Source organism: Arachis hypogaea, chromosome 2 (genome assembly GCF_003086295.3).
Source record: "Arachis hypogaea cultivar Tifrunner chromosome 2, arahy.Tifrunner.gnm2.J5K5, whole genome shotgun sequence".
NCBI lineage: Eukaryota > Viridiplantae > Streptophyta > Magnoliopsida > Fabales > Fabaceae > Arachis > Arachis hypogaea.
In genome coordinates, this window is record NC_092037.1 from 67,618,747 (window position 1) to 67,628,290 (window position 9,544).

At 31.9% G+C, this 9,544-nt stretch overlaps 1 protein-coding gene across 1 annotated transcript; it reads right to left on the reverse strand.

Annotated features, from left to right (window-relative positions):
• Positions 1-956: 956 nt before the first annotated feature.
• LOC112747105 (uncharacterized) lies at positions 957-2,752 on the reverse strand. Its single transcript, XM_025795137.3, has one exon. The coding sequence runs from the start codon at positions 2,263-2,265 to the stop codon at positions 1,234-1,236; it is 1,032 nt and encodes a 343-aa protein (XP_025650922.1). The 5' UTR covers positions 2,266-2,752; the 3' UTR covers positions 957-1,233.
• Between the last annotated feature and the right edge of the window lie 6,792 nt (positions 2,753-9,544).

The window sequence follows — 9,544 nt, forward strand, 5'->3', positions numbered from 1 at the left end:
CCAGAAGATCATCCAAGTACTGTTTAACTAAAGGATTCCATTACACCAAGGCTAAGAGACAATAATTGCTTTATCACACTATTTCAGTCATAAAACAATTCCAAAAATGAAGAACTACACCAAATGGGTTGTAGAGGGATTGAAGCATATCTTGGAGCATCCCCTACATAAAGAAAGTGTTGATGAAGGATCTTCTTCTGTATAGCTATTTTCAGACAAACATATTTCAAAAATTAGCATCAGCCGGCACACACATATTTAAGCTTAGAAACAAGCTCTGCTGTTGTGTAACTCTTTCTAGAGCCTTTTTAAAAAGGAAGCTAATTCTCCCAAATGATGAGAAAAGTACTTTTTTGTTGATAGTAGTTACCATATTAGAACTATACGTGTACAAAGGCACTCAATCAAATGCCAATTTAGTCATTTCTTAGTGAAACCAAAAAGGTGTAAAACCAGTATATATAATATATATACAAATCAAGTACAACTTCATATCTTCATTTTAAAACCAAGTAACCAACCGCCAATGAAATATGTTATTTATTATTCCCATCCCATGCATGCAGCTAACTAACTAACAGCTTAAGCTATTGTATGAATTGTCTACAAATGAAAATAAGAAAATTTACAACAATGACAGAACACAGTAAGTGTTCGTTTAGCGAAACTTTTACTTTGCAATATTCATGCTTCTAGTCTTTCATTCATCAAAGATTTTCTCCAAACAAAACAAATGAAACATGCATACGTTGAAGATCATGATCAATGTGTAACAAAGGAAAATGCCGAAGAGAAACTAATGCTACTTGTGCTATAACTAACAACGGCAACCACAGCAAAAGCAGCAAAACAGTCTTTCCACATTAGGTCACTATAACCAACTCATACCCAAAAACATGAGAACTTTGAGCAACCACGGAAAAAATATAAATAATAACAATTAACTAACAGCAAGCTATGCAAAAAGATTTATTATTTACTATTTTTATTTTCATCATGATGATATAATTATATTGCACATTGTGCAGACTAATCAACCATCCTTAGGAGCTAAATTCTTACAGTAGTGGAAAACAACTCTGCATGAAGAACAATGCACTAATTGCAAAGCTAGCCTCTTCCTGGGCACTCAAGTAAATGATCCTATAAGTCTATAACAAGATATAGTGACAAGGACAAAAAAATTTAACTGGCACTAAAAAATCAAAAGACTAAAAAAATGAGATGAAACCTTCAGCTTCCTTCACTCATCTTGAGTCTCTTGGATGACCCGAACACCCTCCCAATCGAATCAATGGTCCGCTGCCGCGACTCAAGGATCATCTCCATCCGCCTGTTCTCCATCTCCAACCTCCGCCTCTCAGTTTCCTTCACGATCCTCATCTTCAAATTCTCCATCCCAATGAACCTCTCAGTGAAGTCTTTTATCTCTGTACTCAAACCCGAAACCAAAGCCCTCTCATCCACCATTACCACTCCTCTCTCGTCACCACCACCACCACCACAATTACCATCATCATCATCATCATCATCATCATCATCAAGATAATTAACATCATCATCATCATAGTCAGCATCATCAAATCTCCACAATCCTTTTGGAACACGATCCCTCAAAATCCCACTACACTTGTTCATTGAGGGTTTCTTGCTAAGAAGATAATTAATACTCTTTGATTTTATATAATTTTCCCTTTCTTCATTTTCCTCAATGAAATCATCGTCATTTTGATCGAAACTTCCGTAATTACCGTACTCGTCGTTGCCGCCCGTAGGCGCCATGGAGGTTATGGGCCGGGCGGAGATCGGCATTGGGCCACGCTCCAGCTCATCCATAAGGCCATAATACTGCCACGTGGCACGGGCAGGGACGCGGGAGGTGGTGAGAAGATGTTGCTTCTTCTCGGCTCGGTGGCGCTGGCGGAGCTTCTCCATCTTGTGGCGACACTGGACGGCGGACTTGCAAGGATGGTTAAAGTCGTAGCCGCAGCGGGCGGCGACGACGACGGCGACCTCTTCCCACTGGTTGGCCCGGAGCGGGCCGCGCTTCAAGGCGTACCATTTCTCCTGGTACGCCCTGATCAGGTTAACGGTCTCCTGGTGAGTCCATGGAATCGGTTGGGGTTTCTTGGTGGGCGAAACGGCGTCGTTTGTGGTGTTTGTTGTTGTGGTTGTGGTTGTGGTAGCGGTTATGGTGGTAATTGGAGCAATTAGTTTTGGAGATGAGGGTGTGGGTGTGGGTGTGGGTGTGGGTGAGGAGGCCATTGGTGATGTGAATTGTGTGTTAGGGTTGTGACTTACGAGTTATTTATGGTTGGTTAGGGTATTTGGCTGCGTGAGTTTGGGGTTGGGGTGGTTATGTTTGTTTGGTGTTGAGGTGTTATTATTACTAAGTGAATTGGGTGGGTGACTTTGGGGGTTGACATTTGGTGTTGTGGTGGTGGTGAATGGTGATGGTGGTGGTGGTTGTGACTTGTGAGCGTGGCGGGTGTGTTCGTGGGTTTTGGGACAGTGACAGGGCGTTGAGGGAGGGAGCATAGTGGGCTGTGTCACAGACAGTTAGTGCGCAGGCTGTGGCAGACTGGCAGTTGTGGGACGGTGATGGACCAGACTAGACTGCTCTCAGTTTTTACTTTTTAGTGTGTCTAGTTTGGGCCTTTGGGCTTCTACGTAACCGCTCCGGTTGCATTTTATAATAGAAAAAACAAAATAACGACCAAAAACTCGACACCAAACACGCATCCTCGTCCATAAAACACAAAATGAAACGCAAGGCATCTAAGTAATAAACATGGGGGTTATAAACTTATAATACACACACACAAAAAAGGCAGTTTATACTTTATAGCTCGATAAGGTTTATATCCCAAAGAGAACATAAACAGCCGAAAACTTTAAATCAGAATGGATCTTATTTAGGTGTTTACCAATATGGATAATCTTATTAAGTGTCCTTCTATGATAAAAATGTAAATCCATATAAATTTATAGATATTTTTTTAATTTATTTTGGAGTGACACGTACATAACACTAATTGTCGAAGTGTCTTTTGCAAGTATCGACGTCATTGTTCTTTCATTACTGACGTATACCTCATCCTGACGGAAAGCTTACAAGTATTTATCGACAGACGAGTTATACACCGGTCAACCTCTACCAGAACAATTAACACCGTGTGTGGAGAAATGAGAAATAAAAATCTTTCGAATCTCTAGATGGTACAATGCTACCTAACTCTTGAAATATTTCTTCTTTAAAGCAATATTATAACTAAAAGACAGGGATATGCTTGTACTCTTTTTCCTACTCACAAGATTTTTTCCAAAAAGAGTTTTGCTTGAAGAAGTTTTAACGAGACAAACTTACCTGCATCTTCATAAACAAAGATAGTATAATAAATCATTATGGCCTAAAAAATGCCGATCTATATCTATTATCTCTTTTTTATTTATATCTATCATCTCTATTTTCTGATCTATATTTGTTATCTCTGTTTTTCGATCTTATCTCTATTTTTTTATCTATACCTGTTATTTCTGTTTTTCGATCTATATCTGTTATCTCTATTTTCTGATCTATATCTCATGCACTTTTTTCTATTTATATATATAAAGAAAAAAGTGCAGTTAGTTCGATCCAACCTATTCTTGAAATAAACAACTCGCACACACTTCCTTTCCAAAAAAAAAACAATCTATATCTTTATTTTTCGATCTATATCTGTTATCTCTGTTTTTCGATCTATATCTGTTATCTCTATTTCTTGATCTATATCTATTATCTCTATTTTTTGATATATATTTATTATCTCTGTTTTCTGATCTATATTTATTATCTCTATTTTTGTTATTAATAAAAATATTCTCAAATAATTTAAAAAAGCAACAAAAATATCAATAATTAAATATGTATTCTCAAAAAATATTTTAAAAATTAAATTTTAATGCAGTATTTTGCAAGCATAATTAGCAAAATGAGATATTTTTATCCTTAAAATTTTGTAACTTTTTGTTAAGTATATTTTTTATGATTCTTTTGTCAACAATCAATAATACTTTTAAAAAAATATATATATATATATTATCAAATTTTTGTCTATTTTTTGTGTGTATTTTTTAAATAGTTATTTAAATATTCTTATAAAATTTTTGTTGAAAAAATTATGATAAAGAAGAAGATAACAAAACTTATATTTCTTGTAGTTTTAAAACATGATTAGATTATTTTTTTAGAGATATATTTATCTCCATACTTAATTGTTATAGAGTTGATGATAATATTCTTCCAGAATATAATAAAACATATGAATTTTTTATTTAGCAATTATAAAAAATTCTCAACTTTTGAATAAATATTTAGTAACAAAACAATTAAATAAGTTTTCAAACAAATAATTATACTAAATAATAAATAATTTGTAACATATGAAAATGAAATTTATAACTAAAACGTCTTAATTTAATATTAATAAAATTTGTTATACGGTGAGCTTGCTATTTTCCTACATACCATAAAAATATAAACCCAAAACATAAACTAAATAGCATATAAAGATCTATTATTTTATTTTTTTTCAATTAACTTTATATTTTTTTCTAAGATTTTTATAATTTGCATGGGCCAAAGTTAGTTATGAATATTTTTTTTCTCGCACTTAGTGGTAAAAAAAAATATATAAATGCTTTTAAACAAATACATGCAAATATAAATATGAAATTTAATTTATTTAAGTAAAAATACCAAAAATTTATTTTTTAACATTTGCGATTATTATTTTTAATAATAAAACTTTTGTGGTTAATAGAATTATTTTAATAAAAATAGTTTTGTTTAATTTGATTAATTTTAAAGTTGGTAAACTTATTATAAATAATATCAAATAAATATGAAAAAATTTCCTAAATTACTCTCGATTTTTGAACACATTGTCAAAAAAATTCTGTCCTCAATATTTTAAAATAAATAAAAAGTACTCAACATTAAATATATATTTTTAAAAAATAATTTAAAAATTGAAACAAATTCAAAATTTTTTTATTTATAGATATTTAAAAATATATATTAATAATTATGAATAATAAAAAATATATTTATAATTTAAATAATTATTTGAGTATAAAATTAAAATAATATACTAAAAAACTATTGTATATTTTTTTAGATATAATTAACACTTATTACAATTAAAATAATTATGAAAATTTTTTATTATACTACTTATTACAATTATTACAATTTTGTATCTTTAAACAATTATTATACTCCTCATTACAATAAACAAATATTGATTAAAAAATATATTTTTATTATAATATTTATGACATAAAAAATAAGTTTATTTTGCCGTCTTTTTCTTTCGAAAAGATTAACTATTATTTTTGTTAAAATATTGATCTTCTTCTTTCTTTGTTAAATGTTCACACATGCATGCAGAGATATATATTACACCACATAACTATTAATTAAAAAACAAAATTATTTTCAAAATTCAAAACTTTTAAAAATAATTAATCGAGATAATTCAATTCAGTTTAAATAATAACTATTTCAATCATATTATTGGTATGTTCAAAATTAACTATATATTACCAATGAGTTATAACTCAAATTGCATAGTCTCCTCATATTCATCTAAGAGGTTGCGAATTTGAATTTCTTTATCTTTGCTAAAAAAAAGGTTCAAAAACTATTTAAGAAGGCTCAGTATCACAATCCAATACTTCGAGGCCCAATATCACAATCCAATACATTCAAAGATCCACTTTCACTACATCCAAGCCAATGTCAGCAACATGACTTGCCTTTAAATCCTCCCATAAGCTCTTAAGCTCTCTGAATCATATTTGTAAACTGTTTCCCTACCTACCAACATTGTTACACGTGTCATCATGATACCTTTCTAAGAGAATATCGATATATGAAAATCTGTATACTATAATTGGCCTCTTATTAATCGAATTAGATATAAGTGAGTCAAATTCGATTAAACCTGATTTTAATTAATTTTGATATTGATTATAGAATTGTAGAATCCGAATCAAACTGAATATTCGTTTAACTTTAAATTAATTTTAAAAAAATAAAATATAATAATATATATACTTTTTTACCTAAATTATGATATTTATTTAAGTATAATTTTATTTTTTTATTATTATATATTATTTACATATTTTTTAATACTTTTAAAATATTTTTCTAATCTTTATTTTCAATCGAGTATCTGATGAATCAATCTAATTCGAATTTAATTGATTCGAATTGGTTTGAGTTTACTTACAGAAAATCTCATATCCAAACCAATTCGAACACATTAAAATTTAATCGATTTGGTTCTTATTTTTCTCCAAACTCAAACTAACCAAATCCTTAAACACTCATAGTTCTTACATATTATAGGTTGCCACTATTAATGTTGTCATAAATCGTCCTGGCAACTTCTTTCTCCTCTGCTCTTTCTTTTAATCATGCTGACATCATCATCGATGTGTAGGATCTCTCTTTCTTGATTTTTTGTCCTTTTGATTTTGTCATACTAATATCCTCCACACATTTTTCCTTCTTTGTCAAATAGACTATCGCTTATTTTTTACGAAGATAAGCTACCAAATGCAAAACTTTTTGAGGCACAGAAGGTCTTTCTTATTCAAACCCAAGCTAACCTAGGAGCAACTGTGGTGATCTTTTTGATGAAGTTCAAGATAAGAAACTCTAAGGTTGGCATTTTTGAAAATGGATGCTTCTATCAATATGAATCTCTTTTTCTCATTGAATTTATTGATAAGCGGATAAATGCCGGTCAAAAATTATCAAAAGTATTTTTCCAAATCAACGTTGCAAGTACAGTCTTAACTGACGAAATTTTTGCTAATCAAAGTTAAAATGTGTCACAAATGAAATAAATAACTGGGAGTAGAATTCGGGATGTTTTCCCTCGAAGTTGACACAAGATGAAAATTATTGGTTAGGATTTTCTGGAGGTTTTTTTTTTGAAGTGAAGGACAAGAAAAATAAATAACTAGAAATTATAGCAATATATAACTAGCAAAAGTTGATAATTAATCAATGTAAAAAGCCTTGGTTAGGGGCGAGAATCGAAATTTCTATCCTCGTTGTCAGGGACGAATCCACTCTTTAGGGTGTGGGGCAAGCGCCCCCACTACAATTTGAAATTTTATTGAGTAGTATATAATAATAATATTTATTTGTCCTCACTAAATTATTAAATTTGACCCACAATAATTTTTTATTCAACTTTTGATACTTGATAGCCAATTTAAGAACGCCATATTAGATGTCCATTATAATGATCAAGTTTCAAATTTAAATAAGATTGATGTTCTTTCTTAGAAATCGTCTCGAAAGAATATTATCTATTCATTTGTATTTCTTCTTTTAAAATTAGCTTTAGTTTTTTTTGTTCAGAATAACTACACTAATTAAATAAACTTTTTCAACTATAAATAATATCATCAAGAGCTAATTGTATGAAAGTTGAGTTTTAAATGATTGTTTAACGAGATATAGAAAAAAATATTTTAATTATATTGTCAAGGTTTTAAAATATGAAATATAAAAAATTAAATTTTAAATTATATGTTATTATTTAAATTACTATTTTAGTATTTTAATTTGTAATTAGATATTTTGAAACCTAATCATATTTTACAATAACAAAATATAATTATAACAATAATTATACTACATATACATAAAATAATCACTTGTAAAGAATAAATCTTAAAATACAAAATATACATTAAAAATAAGTTAAATGATATATGTATTTATACACAAATTTATAGTAGATAATTTAATAGCTAATTTTTTATGTAAACGTAATATTTTTATTATAAAAATTATTATCATGTTATATATATTTCACCCCCATTATCAAAATTTTCTGGATCCGTCACTGCTCGTTGTCTTTTCCAAGTGTGATGGTAAAGCTCATTGCTCTCACTTAGTTATCCTCTAACAATTGAAGGAAATTCAAGTGAACACCACTAACTTTAGCTCACAAGTCCTAGTCACTTCATAGAGAAGAACTAGAGTTGGTGAGGTTCAAGCTAGTTAGCAATTTCTAATTACCAATTAACACTTGAGTATAACAATTCAAGTGGCTCCAATTACTCAACCCCTAAACCAAGCAAGAAAATCTACTCCATTATCATGGATGACATTTCCTCAAACACTTGGTGGGTGCAAATAAAAGACATGATAAAAATGATAAAATAATTCAATCCAAATTACCACGAACAATAATCAGCCATAACAAACAAGCAAAAACAATAGATATGGAAATTACTCAATGCAATAATAAAATTCAAGAGTAACAAAATCTAAACATGAATTCAAGTAACCAAATTGAAAAGAATACTAAAGAAATTAAAGAAGAAAACTATAAGAAAAATGACTAAAATTGAAGGTAACAGCAGTTTCTCTCAAGATCCAACAGAAAGCAAAAGCTAAGAATACCAAAAACCTTAGAGAAAAGTAGGAGTTTCTCTCACTAGAATTCAAAACTCAAAAACTAAGCTAAAGTGTAAGTGTCTCTGTCCCAGCTCCATTCTCAACTTATTGTCTTCATTTTCGGGCTTGAAACTGGGCAAAAAATCAGCCCAGAAATCGCCTCCAGCGAATTCCTGTAATTGCAGCACGTGATGCTCGTCACGCGTATGGGTCAGCCACGTGTACGTGTCACCTGGACTGTGCAGTGGTCACGCGTATGCATCAGTCATGCGTACGCGACAGTGGACAACGCTACTGGTCACGCGCACGCATCAGCCACGCGTGCGCGTCGGTCCCAGCTGCTCAAATCTTCAATTTCTTGTGTTCCTTCCACTTTAACATGCTTTCTCGTCATCTCCTGTACCATTCCTGCCCTATAAATCATGTAATCACTCAACAAACGCATCACGGCATCGAATGGTAATACGATAGGATTCAAAATTAGTAATTTAAAGGCATAGGAAGCATGTTTTCAATCATAACACAAAATTCATAAGGAAACTTAAAAACATGGAAATTATATAGGTAAGCATGAGGATAGTTGATAAAATCCACTAATTTTAACACTAAGATGTGGGTGATGGTGGAGTAGCTGCTTGGTGCCAAGCTTTCGGTGGTGGCACAGCAGGCGGCACATAGGAAGGAGTCATTCACGCTGAAGCTGGTCTGGTTGCGTGAGTGTGTCCGACAGATGCCCCCCACCGACGATCCTGAGACCTTCTGACAGTATGCTCGATGTTACATTATGTTACTGATCAGAGGGTATCTGCTGATAAACAAGTCCAACAACCTGGTGCACGTACGGTGGCTGCCACTTCTCTGGGACTTCGCAGAGTGTAGGGCGTTATCATGGGGCTCTGTTGTGCTGGCCTGGACTTATCAGTCACTCTGTTTGGTGGCACAGCGGGGAGTCACGAATATCGCCGGTTGCACTCCGCTTCTGATGAGTTAGATGTTCCAGAGATTTTCTCAGTGGTGTCCACCGGATAGAGGAGTCTACCAGTACCCGCTAGCTGCCAGGTATCAAAATAT

Excerpts from the sequence above, each read along its gene's own strand:
- LOC112747105 (XM_025795137.3), bottom strand. The coding sequence starts at position 2,265 with ATGGCCTCCTCACCCACACCCACACCCACACCCACACCCTCATCTCCA.